The 19,445-nt window shown below is 36.8% G+C and overlaps 1 protein-coding gene and 2 pseudogenes across 1 annotated transcript; all 3 read left to right on the top strand.

The window, feature by feature from the left end:
• Nucleotides 1-275: 275 nt before the first annotated feature.
• On the top strand, nucleotides 276-2,218 carry LOC147511830 (pentatricopeptide repeat-containing protein At1g80550, mitochondrial pseudogene; annotated as a pseudogene).
• Nucleotides 2,219-13,548: 11,330 nt separating this feature from the next.
• Nucleotides 13,549-14,441, top strand: LOC147511829 (uncharacterized; annotated as a pseudogene).
• Nucleotides 14,442-18,440: 3,999 nt separating this feature from the next.
• LOC147511828 (uncharacterized) lies at nucleotides 18,441-19,062 on the top strand. Its single transcript, XM_086598576.1, has 4 exons — nucleotides 18,441-18,540; nucleotides 18,636-18,705; nucleotides 18,787-18,885; nucleotides 18,976-19,062. Exons 1-4 carry the CDS (start codon nucleotides 18,473-18,475, stop codon nucleotides 19,060-19,062), a joined length of 324 nt encoding a protein of 107 aa, XP_086454702.1. The 5' UTR covers nucleotides 18,441-18,472.
• Nucleotides 19,063-19,445: the final 383 nt, after the last annotated feature.

Genomic DNA, 19,445 nt, shown 5'->3' with positions numbered 1-19,445 from the left:
TACGTCTGAAGGAAAAATAAACCTAAAAATAGAAAGACCAAAAGAAAAACCGTTGTTCGCCCTCCCAACCTCTCTCTTCCTTTCTCAATTCATTCTATCGCCTCTCAACAAACAAAACAGAAGCTCTGATTTTTGCCCCAACCCAAAAAAAAAAATGGCTTCATTGATACTTCCAACAGCTTCTATTTTGTACATGTTTACTAAAAGGGAAAAGCAAAACCTTATAATCTACTCGGGGTTTTGGAAACCCATCATCCGAAAACCCATCCTTACATTCGTATTCTATATATATGGATATTGTATGTAAGTCGGGGAAACCGTGGAAGACACTGTAAGTTGTATAAGGAGATGAAGAAGAAGGGGATTGTATTGGATGTGGTGGCTTATAATACGGTTCTTCATGCTATTGGTATATCTGAGGGTGTTGATGTTTCGCTGTATAAAGAAATGATAGAGTTGGGATGTAAACCGAATATTGTTACTTATAATATCATTGTAAAGCTTTTGTGTAATGATGATTAAACTGTTAAGCATGACAATGTGGTAAGAGGATTGCTCAGTTCTAATTTTTTTAGGGCGGTCAGATATAGTAGTCAATGATATGTTGAATTGCAATGGGATGTTTGGCTGGTCTTATGGAGATTGGTGTAGAGAATATACAAATTAAGGTTTATTTCTGATAGATGCAATTAAATTCATTGGTGATGTGGCAGCAGCTAACATCAACCAAAGCGATCCTGCGGATTGTGGTTTCTGCTCACGTACAAATTAAGGTGGGACTTTTCTTTCTGGACTGCTGCATATGAATCTATATACTCGATCACATAATTTGTGTTAGATTCTGTGAAGTGTAATCGAACTTTGAAATGATGTAAGTTGCAAGTTGTAACTATGCATGAAAACTCTACAGCATATATTTTTTAGGTTTAATCGATGTGATAATTCTTGGTATATAGGTGCGTTATTTCTGAAGTGAGAAATGAAAGATCCAAGATTGATGCTGCCCGATGAAGTATCTAATCCCAAGTCACGTCAGAAGAAGACGGTGAACCACGGTGCTAGCTCCTATGTTTCAGATGCAGAGAGGGAATCTAAAAGGAGTTCAAGAGACATTGCCTCCATCCTTCAGGACATCAAAGAAAGCTATGAAACGAAGCTTGAAAGATCGACCTCGGATTCTCTTCCGGATTCCACAAGAGGTGGAGACGAGTACAGGTCCCTTAGAAGAAAGTATTTGTTGCTAGAAGATGAAAGTTTTGTATTGGGGAAGGAACTGAGAGAGGTTGAAGAGGAGGTTAAGATCTTGGAAGACATGCTTATGCGATACTTGATCAAATGCCGGAGAAGGGTTGTTTTCCTAATGTGATTACGTATCATGGTTTCTTTGGGTGTCTGGAAAAACCAAAGGAAATGCTTAAACTGTTTGATAGGATGATTGAAAGTGGTGTTCGTCCTAGGATGGATACTTATGTGATACTGTTGAGAAGATTTGGCAGGGGTTTCTTCGTCCAGTGTTTATAGTTGGGAAGAAAATGGAAGAACACGGGTGCAGTCCAGACACTTCTGCTTATAATGCCGTTATTGATGCACTGATTTAGAAGAATATGGTTGATATGGCAAGGAACTACGATGAAGAAATGTTAGCGAAAGGACTCTCAGCTAAGCCACGGAAAGAGTTGGGAACAAAGCCGTTGTGTAGAATCTGGTGATGATGATAAATGATATTTGATGAGATTAGTTTTGCCCCAAGTTGCAATTTTTCCAAACCAAGCCTGACTGGAAGCTTCTGCTCTGTCAATAGCATCTACTTGACTCCTTAAACGTCAGAAAATTTGATGAAGGGTGACCAACCAGAAGAAAATCAAGCATTTTGATCGCGAGTGAGCATATCTTTAACACTGTGCTCTCATTTCAGAAATTGCACTGGATTTGTAGCAGTTCATTGTTAAGTTTAGGTCTGTAAACTTGCTTTACCCATAAGCATATAGGTCTTATATAAGATTGCAAGAATGACACGTTGGAGTTGAAATCTTGATATGAATGCTTCCCTTATCAAGATTTGAAATAAGATTGTCCAAGTGATATTGTGGAGGTCATCATTCTGATATGGGAGGAGTGGAGGGATACTATGGTCGGGAGCTTTGTGCTGAGATGGGGTACTTTGTTGGGTTATAATGCGGGCTTTTGAGGAGTTAAATAACAGAAGGGAATATATATAAATAAGGGAATCAAATAAATTGAATAAGATCTTATAACATCATCTACTCGAATCACATCCTCACAGGCTTACACCACGTTTGAAAATGAAAATTCTACACCACCTCCATGTGCAGTTGTGCACCATCACATTTTCGCTTCTTCACTCATTAAAGGTATACTGTTAGTGAACTTCTAGCTACTAACTTTCATTTTGAAGCATCTACTTAGTAATTGAAGTGCTAGATTTATGTTAGTGTCAAATTGATGTAATCAAGTGACATCGGTTTTTATCCATAAGTGAATCAGATTAATATGTTGGGTTCCACCTTCAGTATACGAATTCAGTTGAATGCTTATATATATAGTAGTCTCTTTTCGAGCTCTCAGCCTATCCACGTTGACAGGGGTATTATGAAAACTCAGGAGAGTAAGTAGGAACCCTTCGTTACCCCTCCCTTGAACATTATGAATCAATTTCTTTCCTCTCTCTCTCAATATTTGCCGCTTACTTCTGTAAGCTTGGCCACTGCATAAGCGAATCAGACACCTAGAGAAGTCATTAATTTCTCTTTTCAACCTCATTAAACTTTTGGGGTTTGGCTAGGAATTTTTTCAAGTGAGATCTTTTTGCTTCAAACCCCACCCGCACTACTACATAAATGCTCATTAGCCACGTATATACCACTGTTTCCCTAATAACAGTGGCTAATAGTCATATGCCATGGTAAGAATACCTTTTCTAATTTCGGTAAAAGCAAATGCCACTAAACAGTGGTATATAGTCATATGCCATGGTAAGAATACCTTTTCTAATTTTGGTAAAAGCAAATGCCACTAATCTCGTAAAACAGTGGTATATAGTATCTCATATACTATGGAACAAACCAATATCGCCTAATTTGTATTTTGATGTTCATATACCCCACCGTATCAACTAAAAAGTGGCTAATGTTGTGCAAAAATATAACCATACCGTGGACAAAGTCGGTCTACCAAAAACCCCACACCCAAAGAAAAATTAATATTTAGAAAGTAGGGTTAAAAACCTTATGGCGCTAAAACTTACTCTTTTCAACTTCCCAGACTCTCAAAACTTCTAACTTCCGAAACTCTCTAAAATTCTATCGGTCGCTTTTTTTTTTCTTAACTTCCATCATCCACTAGGGTTCTTCTTCAACTTCTATCGGTCTCGCATCGCCACCAGTAAAGCAGCAAAATAGTAGTGATTTTATTCTACAGCTCTCACCAATTTATTTCTCGGGTAATTGTTTTTTGCTCTATTTAATTTCAATTTTTGCTGTAAAGCAATTGTTTTTGCTTTATATCATTGGTAGCTGTTGATAGGGTTCACAAAAAAAATTCTTTCCCATTTTTCTTTGCAAAATTTGGACTCTAAAATTTGGGGATTTTAGTGTAAAAATTGCAGACTTGTTATGGGACTTGAAAAAAATCATAGAGTAGATAGATTATTTTCTGTTGTGGTTTAGGTTTAACTTTGCTTAATCTTTTCTTTTGATGTTTAAAAAAAAAAGATTTCCCTCACTATTGTTCTTCACCTGTTTAGTTGATGTTTATTTTATATTTTTAATTTTCTTTATGTTGCAAAGAAGGAGCATGATCGTAGGGGGAGAGGGGTATGTTCGATCGTGTCTCAGAATCCTAGTACTGTTAAAAAAAAACACAACAAACAAAAACAAAATCATGTCCATAAGAACCTATACATACTTTTTGACATTCATTTCTTATATGGTTATGTGTATATCGAATCATTTAACCTTTAACGTTTTTGTGTGACATGTTTAAAGTTCCTAGTTATATTTTTTGCATGGGTATTTCTAGCATCCAACAAATGCATGTTGATATCAAACAAGGGTTGTAGGTGGTGATTTAGTCTAGATGGAGTCGTGGAGATCATAATACCAAATTGTTTTGCGATCTGCATATATGGACTTGTCTTGGACACTGTCAAGAGATAGCCATTGTCGGGAGTGTTGTACAGGATTTCCCCAAGATGGAATGCCTATGTGGCAATGCCTTTTCCCAGTTGTTTAGTGTTTTCTAGGCTTCACAAAATCAAAACAAAAATTCAAAACAAAAATTCAAAGGACAATGCTTTTATTATAGGAAATTTTTAATTCTTCTTGCGATATAACAAGATAAAAACCTCGAGAAAAAAAAATTAAGTGACCAAATTTCTTCTCCATGAATGGTCTTAATGGTTCCAATATATGTGCTTTTCTGACAATATTCGACCCTTTTATTGGAGGCCAAGAATCCTACATACAAAGAAAAGGATTTTTGTGGTAGTCCTAGCTTTATTGATGCTTTGAATAGCTGATCCCCAGAGGGCTTGTGCGGATCACTTTGCCATGGCACGATCCCCTTCACATGGGTTACGAGGGATTGGCTTTCTAGAGGTGCTGAATTCCACTTAGTACTTACCCGGTACTCACAAATCTCCTGACTTCGACTAGGTCCATAGTTTAGTGCTTTCCCCATATCCATACAAGTAACCTAAATATTTACAAAGATTCAGATTTCAATTCGAAAACCAATGTGTAGCCCAAACCCGAAATAACAAGCCACCATTAAATTAGTTTGGTCTTGATGTAAATCTGATGTGCTTGGTCAGTACAGTGTTTGTTACTTGAATCATATATTTCTTTAAATATGTTAGGAAGCTCAAGAAGATTTGGTGGAGAAACTAATTGCATAAAGAAAAATTATATAAACAAAAAGTAATCGAGTAAAATAGTAAATGTTAAAAGTCATATATGTGTTGGTATCATTTGCTTTTACCCAATACTTTAATAGTAACATTGATGTTCTATTCGTATTATTTAAGAAGATTCTTTGAAGATTTGAAACATGTGGAACCATTATATGATTATTGAACCGTCTAGCTCCTCTTAAATTGCCATCGATGTGTTCTAATCTCTGTCAGTTATCATCATTCTTCTTCTATTGGTAATAGGTACTCATGGTTATACTGCCTATTGTTATTTGATGTTACCTACCTTTCTGTATTTATGAATGGTTGCTATGATCTGCAGGGACCAAGAAAGAAGATTCTCCTTTCTGTTGCAGGACGTTCCAAACGGTAACATTGATGAATGCTAACTATTGATAGTTATCGTGTACGGGCACCTTCCAGTAGTTGTACACCCTCGTTTGTAAGTGTCACTATTTTATTTAACTAACAATTGGTAATCTGATCCTATAATTTAATGGTGGCGTTCATATGCCAGATTATTCGGTATTTCTTTTTTATTTTTTGCTTACCTACTTACCTGGATCTAACTAAGTAGATGTGTAATGTGTCGTCTCTATACGCACTGAAAAGTGAAACATAAACCCAGTGGTTTTGAGGTTTATATGCGGGATGCAAAGATGCTACACCAATTTTCTAGTTGAAAAGATGAAGGCTTCAAAGCATTTGTAGAATGTAGGTAACTTGGTATGCAAAGAAGATGATAAACTGGCGATTCTTTTGATAGTCAATGACAATGTACAGTAACGACCACCTATACTCACCAAATTACTACAGACAGTTCACAAGTGTGCCTACCAACATCAGTAGGTCAAGTACTCAAAATACAATCAAAGACCTAAGTACGGAAGGAGTAACTTGGCTTGAAATGGACGTATAGTCTTGTGAATATAATGTAGATGAACTGATGGCCTAGTCCATTTTTTCTGTCTATTTTCCACCTTTGTGCTCATTTGGTTCTACCAAAATCATTATCGGTCTACAATGCATCAGCCCATGTACTGTCTTGAGCAGATAGATGAAAGTGGACATTGTTTTCCTTCTTACCAGAGCCTGATAAAACTTGTACAATTAGGGGATCTTGCTAACCAAAAAATCCTTTGGTTGATACTAAACTTGTAAAAGAGGTGGGGTGGGGGGAATGTAAATATACTAAGCTATTAAAATCACTAAGTTATTCCTAGTAGGCTAGTACTTTCAATTGAATCACCTTAAGAAAATCGTTACTGTTTGTCAGAACTCCAGAAGGATTTGAGCGAATCATTCGAATAGATTTTGTATCATACTGCCTGCCATGTGTTTAGTGCTTTTCTTCCCCCAATATAGTAGGTGCATTGATCAGGTGTTTGCATTCCTCAAATTATAATTCACTGAACTGCTTGGGGATATTTTTCATTGAATTTCATGTGAGGTCCCAAAATTATATGAAATCCCATAGCATTGTCTCGATGCGTCAAAATGTGGTCCAATGAAAGGTTTATCAAGGTTTTAGCTCTCACCAAATACTTGCCTTTTAGTAGCCTAGTAAAACTTGTAATGGCCTGGTGATGGCATGTAGTTGCCTATATAGTGGCCTGGTAGTTACAATTTTTCTTAGTGGCTTAAGGTGTTTGACTAAAAGAATAAGATATAGAGACTGTTCTCGTACATAAATTGGTTTTAGAAACTTATGCCTGTTGTTTTATTTTTAGTTTGCAAGTTTGCTTATTGTTAATTGATATATTGGCCTAGTGATGGCATGTAGTTGCTTGTATAGTGGCTTGGCAGTTCATGTTTACGGTTTTTGTTAGTGGCTTAAGGTGTTTGACTGAATGAGTAAGAGATGGAGATTGTTCTCGTACATAAACTGATTTTAGAAGCTCTTATGCCTGTTGTTTTACTATTAGTTTGCAAGTTTGCTTATTGTTGATTGATATATTGGGCAGGAACGCTTGGCTGATCGTGATTTGAGTTGACAAATAGATAAACACGTACTCAACGGTAAAAAAATTACTAGCTTTCAATTTGTTGATTGTGTGTGTGTGTTTCTTTTGCAAAGTTAGGGTACTGAATATTATGATTGCTAGGAATTTCTAATATCAAGACCCTAATCTTAATGCGACACTTAACTATTTCATTTTAGTCTACCAAGTATCTAGGTGGCTGGCCGGGCACATGTAAGGAAAGTAGGAATTTTCCCATTCATACGCCTAAATCCATTCCCACGCTACACTTTTGGCACCTTAGGTTGATTAGTACAAGGTTATATTGTATGTTTGTATTTGCTTCAACCACCAGATTGAGCCAAAATCTATGAATTGCATGATTTTATCTTGCTTAATCACCTTTTTTTTTTTTTTCATGTGTATGTAGTACTTGTGTATTGAATTTTTGACATTGAGTATGGATAAGCCTTGGATGACTATGGATAGACTTTCTGATGAATACGAGGAAGGGGTCAAGTATTTTATAAAATGTGCTGGAGAGCATGCAGGCCCAGACAATCTTAATTTCATAAGATGCACATGCCTTAATTGTGGGAACCACTTGCATCAGAGTTTGGACGATATCAGGGATCATTTGTTTCATGTTGGTTTTGAAAAAAGTTACAGAATGTGGATATGGCATGGGAAAAAGCCTCACGATTGGAAAGTCCCGGCGTCGACACGCATGAACCTCCATGTCAAGACTTTGATATGGAAACCCCATGTGATTTTGGGGACACGGTTAGAATGGTTAATGATGCATATGAGAGTTTCACGGGGAATCCTGAAAAGCTTTGTAAATTGCTTGAAGATGCTGAGAAACCTTTGTACAAAGGTTGCAAAAGCTATACAAAGTTATCATCCCTTGTGGAATTGTTCAACTCGAAAGCTAGTAGTGGGTGGTTAGACACGAGTTTTACCAAGCTATTGAAGGTGTTGGGAAAAATGTTGCTGGATAATAACGAAGTGCCACAATCTATGACCAAAGCTAGAAATATTTTGTCTACGTTTGGAATGGAAGTTCAAAAAATACATGCATGTCCCAATGATTGCATACTTTTACTGAGGAGAGATGAGTACAAGGATTTAACTAGTTGTCCAACTTGTGGAACGTCGAGATATCAGGAAAAGAAGGGTAAAGCGCCTGCGAAAGTTTTGTGGTACTTTCCGCCTCTCCCAAGGTTTGCAAAGATGTTTCAATCCGCTCAGACATCAAAGGATTTGGTATGGCATGCAGATAGAAGAGTAGAAGTTGATGGTCAAATGCGTCATCCAGCAGATTCTCCAGCATGGAAAGAGGTTGATAAAAGGTGGCCAGAGTTCGCTGAAGATCCAAGAAATCTGCCACTTGCTCTTTCGACAGATGGGATCAATCCACATAGTAATCTCAGCTCTAGGCATAGTTGCTGGCCGGTTATGTTGATCACTTACAATCTTCCGCCATGGTTATGTATGAAGAGAAAATTTCTGATGCTGACAATGTTGATATCAGGTCCCCAACAACATGGTAATGATATTGATGTTTACCTTAGACCTTTAATTGAAGATTTACAGGCTCTTTGGAATCCTGGTGTGGAGGTTTATGATGCCTACAAGCAAGAATCTTTTACATTAAGGGTGTTCTATCGTGGACGATCAATGATTTTCCCGCTCTTGGAAATTTAGTCGGGTGTAGTGTCAAGGATATCTTGCTTGTCCAATATATGGTGAGAAAAACTGATTCTACAAGATTGAAACACTGAATAAAACATATATCAGTCCCATAGAAAGTTCCTTCCAAAAATCATCGTTATCGAAGGCAAAGGAAGGCATTTAATGGTCAAGCAAGAGTTAAGATCACATCCGCACCGCTAACCGGAGAGGTGATTTCGAGAAAGCTCAAAGAGATGAAAGTTAGATGGGGGAAACCAAAGTTGGTGATTCCAAAGCCAAAAACATCAAGAAAGAAGTCAAAGGCATCCAATGAAGAGTCACAAACACGAGAGAAGCAGCCTAGCACTTCTAATGAGAATGAAAGTGGTAAATATTGGAAGAAGAGAGGCATATTTTTTGATCTTGAATATTGGGAATTCTTGCTTGTGCGACACAACTTGGATGTCATGCATATTGAGAAAAATATTTGTGATAACATCATCGGCACACTACTTAACATTAAGTACAAGACAAAAGATGACCTCAAAAGTCACCTAGACCTCTTAGAAATGGACATGAGGAAGGAACTAGCACCAGAGAAAGGGGAAATAGGACTTATCTTCCACCAAAGATGTCATACGCTATCTAGAGCTGAGAAAGTAATAGGTTTGCAACACTTTTATGTGAACTCAAAGTGCAAAATGGATATTCTTCACATTTTAGACACCGCGTGTCGATGCAAGATCTAAAAGTGTATGGTCTCAAGTCTCATGACTATCACATATTGATGCAACAACTTCTTCCCCCGTGGGCAATACGATCGGTGTTGCCAAAGCACGGAGGTATACCATCACTCGGTTGTGTTTCTTTTTCAACTCTTTTGCACCAAAGTAGTGGATGTGTCCAAATTAAAGGAAATTCAAGACAATTTGGTCCTCACTTTATGTCTACATCGAAATGTACTTTCCACCATCGTTCTTTGACGCCATGGTGCATATATCTGCTCATCTTATAAGGGAGGTTGAGCTTTGTGGGCGAAGATTCTTTCGTTGGATGTATCCATTTGAGAGGCAAGTACACGAAAAAATTGAATTAACTACTTTCAATAATTCAAGAAAGCTTCATCAATTTGATTGTTTGTTTGTTTGTTTGTTTTTCTCTTTTTTGTTACTTTTTTGAATATTAGGTTCATGAAAATACTAAAGGGTTACGTCTTGAAATCGAAATCGCTCGTAAAGGATGCATTCTGAAAATTATATCCTTGAAGAAGATATTGAGTTTCTTAGCGAGTACTTATCCGAGTGAATGCATTAGGGAGTCCCATCGGTTAGAAACATGGATACTAATGATACGGAGAAAAGAAAATACAATTTCTAAGGGAAAGCCTCTTGGTGGTATGAATGTTGTTGAAGTCGACGAGAAGACTTGGGAGCAAGCTCATCAATGTGTTTTGGCAAACACTAATGACGCTCAACCTTATATCGAAAGTAATGCGTTAGTATAGGATTTTGTTTTTCCTTATTTCACCTAGACAGATAATGGTGAGCAAGCTTTTTCTTAACTTGATAGGAAGCATATGGAACACCTAAAGCTTACTTATCCTCGTAAGTCACCAAATGGTATCAAGATGAGCACACTCGCACATTCATTTATTGGATTAGGCAAAGGGTAAGATTATCTGAAATTATTTTACATCTAATACAACTTTGCTAAATTCGACTAAGATTCTTGGATAACTTGGATAATCGGGTTAAGGAGGAGGCAAAGCAAGCATCGGTAACAAACTTTCAAACACCCCGAAAGTTATAGCTCAAGGACCTCGTCGAGACGCGTTCTAAAGTGTTCAGGCTATGTTATTGGTGGATACCATTTTCATCTGAAGGATCATGAAGCTTCACTAGTAAACCAAAATAGTGGTGTGGGTTTAATGGCGACAACAAAGCAAATTTCTAGTGCCAAGGATAAGAACCCGTTTGTTTTGAAAATGGGTTACTACGGTGTTATAACCGAGATATGGTCGTTCGACTATCCGGTACTCAAAGTCCCAAGATTTAAGTGTGACCGGGTTGACAACAGAAATGGCATCAAAGTAGACGATTTGGGTTTCACTTCATTGACCTTGGTAGAATTGGACATAAGGAAAACCCTTTTGTGATGGCCTCTCGTGCCAAGCAAGTCTTTTATGTACCCACCAACTCGATCCAAAATGGTCAATAGCTTTGAGGACTCCTGAAAGAGACTACCCTGAGGAAGGGAATGAGGATGAGCTAGATCATACAAGTAGTAAAGTCTTTCCAGATGTCGACTTCCTTAGTTCAGGTGCATCCGTATCATCTTATGCGCGTGTAGATTGTGAGGGCACTTATGTCGACCCTACCTCTAACAATTAAGTTAGAGCATGTTATGATTTTTTTCTTTCTATGGGGATGTTTGAACAAGTTTGTTCCTTTATTATTTGACTATTGAATATTGTTATTAAATGTGAATTCATACCTACTTTGATATTTATATTTGCCTTAATACTTTAATTCATGTTATGGATGATCATTTGTCTTATTATTGTTTAATTAATATTGTCCAAGTTATTGATACCTAGCTTATTTCATATGTTGTTATTGGTTAAAGTCTTCATGTTTATACTCGGTATATAGGAAATCAGCATGGATCCAGGAGAGAATTCTGATTCAGATTCAGATATGGGAGTTGGCGAGACTTCCAATACACCAATGGAAGTTAACAATACACAAGATTCAAGTGTAGAAAGGACAGGAAGAGGAGCAGTTCAATGCAAAAGGATAACAAAAATGAGAGAGGGTGAACTATTGAATGTTCAATACAATGAAGATGGTCAACGTATAGGGGAAGGCGGAAAGGATTTGGCAAGCTACTCAGGTTTGTTAGCAAAGTCCTGAATCTTTATTGTTGATTATGAAAATTGGCATGCTGTCGGAGATGAAGTGAGAGACTTGTTATGGGATACTATAAAGGTAAATAGCTCCAGTTGTACTATTAATTGTCTAATTAGTCTTAGGTTATTGTAACTTTATAGCTTACTCTTTTTTTATAAGCCAAATTCAACTTGACAGAAGACGAAAAGAAGGGTGTTGTCTCAGATATTGGTGAGAAATGGAAAGAATTCAAGAGTCGGTTGACTAGGTACTATATCACTCCCTACAAAGACCAACCTGAAAAAAGCTTTGAAGCCGCCTAAAAAACACGAGAAAAATATTAGACAGGAAGATTGGGAAAGATTTGTGAAGTCAAGACTGACACCAAAATTTCAGGTTAGGATAACTTATTTTTGTTAGTTTGATTGGTTTTGGATAACTGTATTCATTTATGGTTAACAAGCATTCTATCTTCTGATACTTCCTACTGCCTTCTTCTCTAAAACCTTAGCCCATGTGCTCTTACTTTCTGCTGGATTTTCTACCGGGTGTGGGTGTGGGTAGTAATTTGGTAGTCTCTTTAGTCATAGTCTGGGGGCGAGTCTCACGAGTCTAGATGCTTGCTAGATATTCATAGTGATTTGGTAGTCTCTTTAGTAATTTGGTATTCATTTTTGCTTTTTTCATTCTCATTTTCATACTAATGATTAGTAGTTTTTATATTATGTCTCTTCGTTCCAAATATAATAGATTCCGTATCCAACCTACTATTTCGGAGTCGCTCAAGAAAGAATACGGGGCTAAATATTCCAGAAATGAAAAGCTGGTGGTAGGAAGAAGAAATAGTTTAGTTGGATTCTTAAGTCGTATCGGAGCAATGGATTCTAATTGCTACCATACTCTGGTATAAGTCAAGCGGTCTTTCTTGTGACTTTCATTAAATGTTTTTTTTCTTTTAAGTCCACCAATAGGAGTTTCCGAAGTTGGACTGATTGATTTGTAGAAGCCGTTGATGTTTGATATTTTCATTGTATACGGCAATGACATTGACGTTTGTACTCCTGAACAGGTTAACATGAGAAGCTCTTTGTGAAGAACTTCCCATTCAAGTCGAGTCTACCAAAGCGTAGTGGTACTTTTAGTATCAGTTCATATACACCATTTAGAGGAGGCTCAGATGCTTGTCTATGCTAATTAACCTAATAGCACTGGGTTTACTTGAAAAACTCATCCAGATAGTGTCAATGCTCTTGGCGCTGCTAGTATGTGTAACTTGTGATGGCTGTGAACATCACCCAGTAATTTTCTATCTAAAAAGGAAAATAAAAATGTAGTGGAACCTCTACTTTGTTTTTTCTTAGTCTTCCTTTTCCTGAGGTTAAGTTCTTAACCTACAATTGGAAAAAGTGAGAAGAATAGACTCCCGTTAGGGCTATGTTTACCTTTTTGGTATACTACATATTTGGAATATTTTCTGGTACTAGAACAGGGGTAGTTGAGGGACTTGGTAGGTGGTTCTACAACAGAAATTCCTATTGAAGATGCAAATAAACTTAGCTTTTCAGGTTTTAGAATGGTCATTTGTTGTATGCGAATGTGGACATCATGAATGAAGGATAAACTCCAATTCTTCTACTATGACATCAGCTAAAAGTTGGATTGATTACAACTTCTTGGGTCAGGGTCTAGAGCTACATACCGTTCGAAGAACAATTAAGCCTCGTGAGTCGGGGCTGATGATGTTAGCCTTCGTGACAAGCTGGCTACCGATCCCTTCGAGTCGTTAAGTAATGGCCTTCACTCTTTCAGGCCAGATGGACCAAAGAGAAAGAGAGTCTTTGTAAAGGTAGTGGAGGCTCTTGTTGATGTGGAAGGGATGGTACTACTTAAGTGACAATGATTTGCCCGTAATTTTATGGACAATCAAAATGGAGAACAGAACAGGGGCAAAGTTATAGAAAAGCCGAGTAAATAACTTCCAGTCCTGTATGTTCCTAGTTGCTTGCATCTATTTAGCTCTTAGTGTCCATGGAATGACATTCCCATTAAAAGCTTTGACTGCTGCATGTGAATCCGCCTCTATTATTATTCTACTCTTCTTTCTCTATCTTCTTGTTGTAAACATCTTACTTCTCTTACAATCTCTTGTTCTTTACCTCTTTCTTTCTCATAGCTTATTTCTTTCCCTTCTCTTAAAATACTTTGTTTTACTAAGTTTCAAAACAGAGTTGAAACAGGGAATTTGCCTTTGATGGAGAAGAGGAATTTGGATTGGAATTTGATGAAGAATATGAAGTGGGGGTGTCTAGTGTTTCACATAAATCATCGGAGTTGCCTTTAGAGTGTCTTAGTGTATCAGGACTTGGGGTCGGGGATTGTGGTTTGGGCTGGTTGTGGAGAAGTTGCACTAAGCTCAAAAGGTTGGAATTGAGAAGCTGTGAAGGTATTGGAGATGGTAATTCATTTACATCCTTTATAAAGTGTTTAAAAGCTCTACAAGAATTGGAAATTAGAACTTGTAAGACTATTGTTGATAGAATTTTATTACTATTAGCTGAACATTGCAGTTCTCTTAATTCACTATTACTCTATGATGGTGGTAGTAGAGAGGGTCTTCATCAGTTTATTAGTCGAAGCAGATCGAATATTCAAAAACTTGACCTTCGATTGCCTTTAGACCTTGAAAACAATCACCTATTAGCTGTTGCAGAGAATATCAAGGGACTTATAAGTCTTAGGCTACAAAGTTGTTGTCTAGTAACAGGTGAAGGCCTTAAGACAATTGGTTCCACAGTGAGTGTTGCACTAGAAGAATTGGCATTAATAAACTGCGATGTCGTTGAGAGAGAACCCGGATTGTTAACCACTTTGGGGCAGAACCTGAAGGGACTCAAGAAGTTGGACTTGTCTTATAATGAAACGTTGGTTGATATGGAATTTATTTCAATGGTAGTTTCTTGTAAGAATTTGACTGATATTACCCAGTGAAGTCTTCTTAGTATCAAGTCTGTTATGGACATCAAGTCTTCTTAGTATCCTTAAGTCTGTTCTGAACATCAAGTCTTCTTAGTCTGCCCTTACATTACTCAACATCAAGTCTTCTTAGTATCCTTAAGCCCGTCGTGGTAGTGGCGGTGTGCATCCTACCCTTGGATAGCCAAATGGAAACTTTATTGCCCTTTAAGACCTCTCTTTTCATGCCGCCTGGAATTCAAGAATTCATGGTCCTTTATGGGCCAAATCATCTCGACTCAATAGGTGCGGATATGCCTAGCTATTAAGGGGCTCTGTTAGTTAACTGTTAAATTACATGGGTAAGTATTTCCCTTTCATAGAGAACATTTTAGGTTTAATTTGGTCTACGACCACTTTTCAGTAAATTATTTTCCCTGAAAACCGCTCTTCCATCCTGAAATCAGTCATGAATTACTCGTGTTGCTAACTGTTGTTAAATATAAGTTGTACAAAATATTTTCCAGAAAATTAGAACTTTAGTAGGTCTCATCTGTTTACAGCTGCTTCTAGTAATGTTTTTCCCTGAAGTCGCTCTTCCATTATATTCTAAGCTTTAATTAGCTACAGGGCCCCAAGCGTAAGCTCACTAAAATTTTGTTTACAACAGAGAACGAAACGAAACTATTATGACGAGTGAGAGTTGGAGCTAGGCAGAGGAGAGTTAGGAGCTATAGTTTCGTCAGTGAAGAGTGAGGAGCTATGGCTTATAGGGAACGGGTAGTGACGTTATGCGGTCTTGTCAGAGCTTGAGTGACGAGCTAGAGTTGGAGCTATAGATAGTGACTGCTATCTTTATATATGCATTCCTTGTAGGGTAGCTACTACTGCTGTGTAAATAGAACCTTCTGCTGCTAGTGCTAAGTAGTGACTTCCTGCCAACATTAAGTCATGAAAATCATTATGACGAGTGAGAGTTGGAGCTAGGCAGAGGAGAGTTAGGAGCTAAGTAGTGATTTCCTGCCAACATTAAGTCATGAAAATGCATATGCCGCCAACATTAAGTCATGAAAATCATGTGACTAAGCCTCGAAATGTCTCATTCACTCTTTTGTTCTCCAGTCAACATAATGAATGTTGTCAATATAGGCCCTAACAACATGGCAATCACTGTACGCACAAACCCACCACAGTAAGCACTTTTAAATAGTTGGTCCTCTAAAAATTCTTTACTTTTCTGTTAATAGGAATGTGACCTCCCCAAATTGCTGCTGTCATAGGATGTCATCTACAAGCGGTATTTTTGCACATCTGAACTCATGCAGCCCCTTTGATAGTCTAGGATTGTGTGCCAACCTAGGTTGTTAATAGGAATGTTACCTCCCCAAATTACCTTTGACGTGTACTGTGATAATTAATTCCTTGACTATTAAAGACATCCAATCACATTAAACCCATATATTGTTTTTATTCCTAAAGACGACTAATTCCATGTTTTCCAGGAAATTAGCAAACTTAATTCACAGCGGCGAGCAGCAAAAGTATATAACCACAGGACGGGCAAGACGGATTTGTTGATATTGGAGAACAATTGGTGAGTACATTGTCTGTCTCAACATTTATACATGTAGGCACTTGTTAATTTGTTTGGGTATGATAAACCTTCAACCAAGAGTTTCAAGACATGCATCGTATTAATCCCATGCGCTTATGCGTGATTATTTTGTAACCATAGAAAAAGAGTTGGGACCATCCTTTAATGGAAAAAAATCAAGGCCTTCAATATGGAAAAGAGCTTACTCAAAAAAAGGAAAATATATTGAAGTAGCTACGGAAAGAGTGGCTGAAAAGATTGTAAGTTTTCTAATAATTTATTATTATGTTTTAATGTTAGACATGAATGCTTGTTGTGATTTGGATTTGCTAAATCCTTGTTTACTTCAAAACTTAATTGAAGGATGTGCTGACTAAGGAAGTAGAGGAGGGAAAGGTAGTTATTGAAGGAAGTAAAGACATCTTAACTCTAGCATTAGGGACACCCGAGCATCCTGGTCGCACTCGAGCAGTTGGAAAGGGGATCACCCCCACCACATATTTCCATGTTAACAAATGTGGCTCAAAGGAACATGTTACAAAGTTGGAATCAACAATTCAAGAGCAACGGGACCAAAACTACCGTCTTCAGGAAGACATTAGGTTGATGTTGGATAGAGTCAGAAGGTTGGAGGACAAAGATAACTCTTTACCATCTGAAAAAATCTCTTCAAACAACAATACGAGTGTCAATATTGATCAAACGATACACTCATCTGGCAAACATCAATCTGGTAGACTAGTAAAAAATGCTCAGCAAGTAAGTTACTACTATGAATGTTTCTTTTATTTTTTTTTATTGGTAACCTGCCATCTATTTGTGCATCATTCATCGTTGCATCTAGTGTTTGTGCAATAACAGTTTGACCCAACCATTTTATGCATTTCGACCTTCTAACTACAAATTTTATTTTTCTGACTAATAGCTGAAAAAAAATGGGAAGGCAGCCCAACCTCCATCAAAGCCCAAAGCAGATCATGGTAACAAAGCAAATAAGAAAACACAAGAAGGTCAAACACCATTTTCGAGGCCAACATCTGGTCTAGGACAGGCAAGTAGCATTTTACATGTGATATATATAATTTTAATAATGTTGCGTGGTTCTAAGATTTATACTTCAATTGTAGGGCCTAGAGTGTAATTTGGCTCAATCTGATCGTGTGAACAAGATAAATAAGAATAAAACACGGGGTCAAACATCATTTCAGGGTCCAACATCTAGTCTAGGAGAAGTAAGTAGTGTTTTACACGTTATATATATAATTTTAAAATGGTTCTAAGATTTATACTTCAATTGTAGGGCCTAGAGTGTAATTTGGCTCAATTTGATCATGTGAACAAGGCAAATAAGAAAACACGGGGTCAAACATTTGGTCTAGGGGAGGTAAATTGTAGTTTACACGTAATATGTTATTAAAATATAATGTTGTGTGCTTATTATGATACTTAGACATTTATATAGGAAAAAGAATGTTATTTGGCTGCGGTTGGCCGAACAAATATTGTTGCTGAAGGCTTGGTATCTGAGGGAAATAAACGAAAAGAAATTCACGGTTACCCTTTGGGACTCAATAATGTTAGGTGTTTAGCGGTTGTATCACTTGTTTCTGAAGAAGCCGGGCCGCCTTGCTCTTCCTATACAAGTGAATGAGGAGCTTAGATATGTCGCAGATGCTCTTGGCACACAAGTTCCTTTGCCAAAGGACCATGTCTATTATAAAGACGACATTGAGGTAAATAACAAGATTCTTTAATATGAAGTTATATGATCGATTTCTGAATTTGGCTTCTCTTTTAATAATTGGTTGTTCTGAATTTTTAATTTAGGGAAGTAAAAATCAAACTAGTGATAGTCATAATCAAGGTGCAATAGATTCGTTTGTGGGATTCCTCAATATGGCGCTTCCAGGGGACCAAGGTTCGATACATTTTCCAGTAGGAGGAGAATTGTTTGGAGATAATATGGGTAGTTTCATTATGGAAAAAAGCAATATAATGGATGTATGTAACATGGGTTGGTTAGATGCTGCTATTTTGGTGGTATACATGAGGTTAGAATATCTGCAAAATTTCCTTGTTGGTGCTATCGTAAATCTTAGATATTCATATTTAGTTTTAGTAATTATGATTGCTTTATTTTTCTTTCTCTAGGATTCTTTATGACGAATTTGTGAGTTGTCGTGATGTCGTCGGATTTGTAAACCCTTTATCTTTCACAAGAGCTAATGGGAATGAGAAAACTCAAATTATTGTGGAGAGAGCTTGCAGAATACAAGTGGAAAAAGAGTTGTTCTTATCCCTTATAATCCAGGGTAAGGATATTGTCTTATATTTTTAATACTATCCATGTTTTATCATTTTCATTGAAATGTATATTATAGTTTTAATGTCTAATTTTTCTTTTTTAACCACACATGCCTCCTCGATCTTTTGTAGTGGACATTGGGTTTTGATTGCTATTAATTTATCGCGGATGACTTTTAATTGGTTGGATTCGATGCATAATCTACCATCTAATGATATGGATATCTATTTTAACAGGTTTGTCATGATTGTGTATGTATATGAAATAATTAGATCATTACGTGCTTATCTTTTACTTGCTAATTAGGTTTTACATTGATCTTATTTTGAAGTGCGGTCATGAAAATAGAAAGACTTGAAGGGAAAGGAAGTAAATGTCCAGTGAAGTGGGAGAAGATTATGGTAATAAACAAATTCTTATGCATACATACTATGTGTTTGGAAAAATATATGCTTATGAATATTTTCCATGTTTGTACTTAGGGCCCGTACCAACCTGGTAGTAAAGAGTGTGGGTATTACGTAATGAAGTTTATGAGAGAAATAATGGAAGCTTGTTCAGATAATTCTTTTGAAAATAAGGTATAATTCCGTCATACACTAGCATTCTCTATTTTGTGTTACTCTTCATTATTTAGTTATTATATACTTTTTTTATCTTTGATCGTGCAGATGACAAATCTATCTCTCAAAGATACATACACACAAGAGGAACTTGATGTTGTTCGACTTGAAATTCTTAGATTCATCCAAAGATAATGGAGCCGCTTAGAGCCAAGCGTCGAGTCTTAGCTAGGTTTTGACCCTTTCCAATTAAGGTGTGGTGTTTGGTCTCACCATTTTTTTTTTTTTTTTTTGATATTTTAGATAGAACAAATAGATTGTTTTTTTTATTGATGCAACAAGTTAGGTCATTATTATTTTGATATAACAAGTAAATTTGGATGTTTCTTTCATTATTGATGACTCAAAAAAGTTCAAAATTCTTTTAGCAATTCAATGTCTTTGTGTTGGATGTGTAAATTTATTTCTTTTGTTTGTGTTGCACTATGAATTGTTTATTTGAGCAATGTGTTTTTAAATCCAGTGTGGATATATATGGTGAAAATGGGCAAGTTGCAGGTTGAATGAATATGATTATA

This window comes from Coptis chinensis, chromosome 3 (assembly GCF_015680905.1).
Source record: "Coptis chinensis isolate HL-2020 chromosome 3, ASM1568090v1, whole genome shotgun sequence".
Lineage (NCBI taxonomy): Eukaryota > Viridiplantae > Streptophyta > Magnoliopsida > Ranunculales > Ranunculaceae > Coptis > Coptis chinensis.
Note: the sequence above shows the minus strand (reverse complement) of the source record. Positions and strands in the feature narration are given on the sequence as shown.

What these genes read in the sequence shown, in the direction of transcription:
- LOC147511828 (XM_086598576.1), top strand. Translation starts at nt 18,473, where the DNA reads ATGACTTTTAATTGGTTGGATTCGATGCATAATCTACCATCTAATGAT. An exon ending in TGAAGTGGGAGAAGATTATG is followed by an intron (nt 18,706 to 18,786) that starts GTAATAAACAAA and finishes GTTTGTACTTAG; the next exon opens with GGCCCGTACCAACCTGGTAG. An exon ending in ATAATTCTTTTGAAAATAAG is followed by an intron (nt 18,886 to 18,975) that starts GTATAATTCCGT and finishes TTGATCGTGCAG; the next exon opens with ATGACAAATCTATCTCTCAA.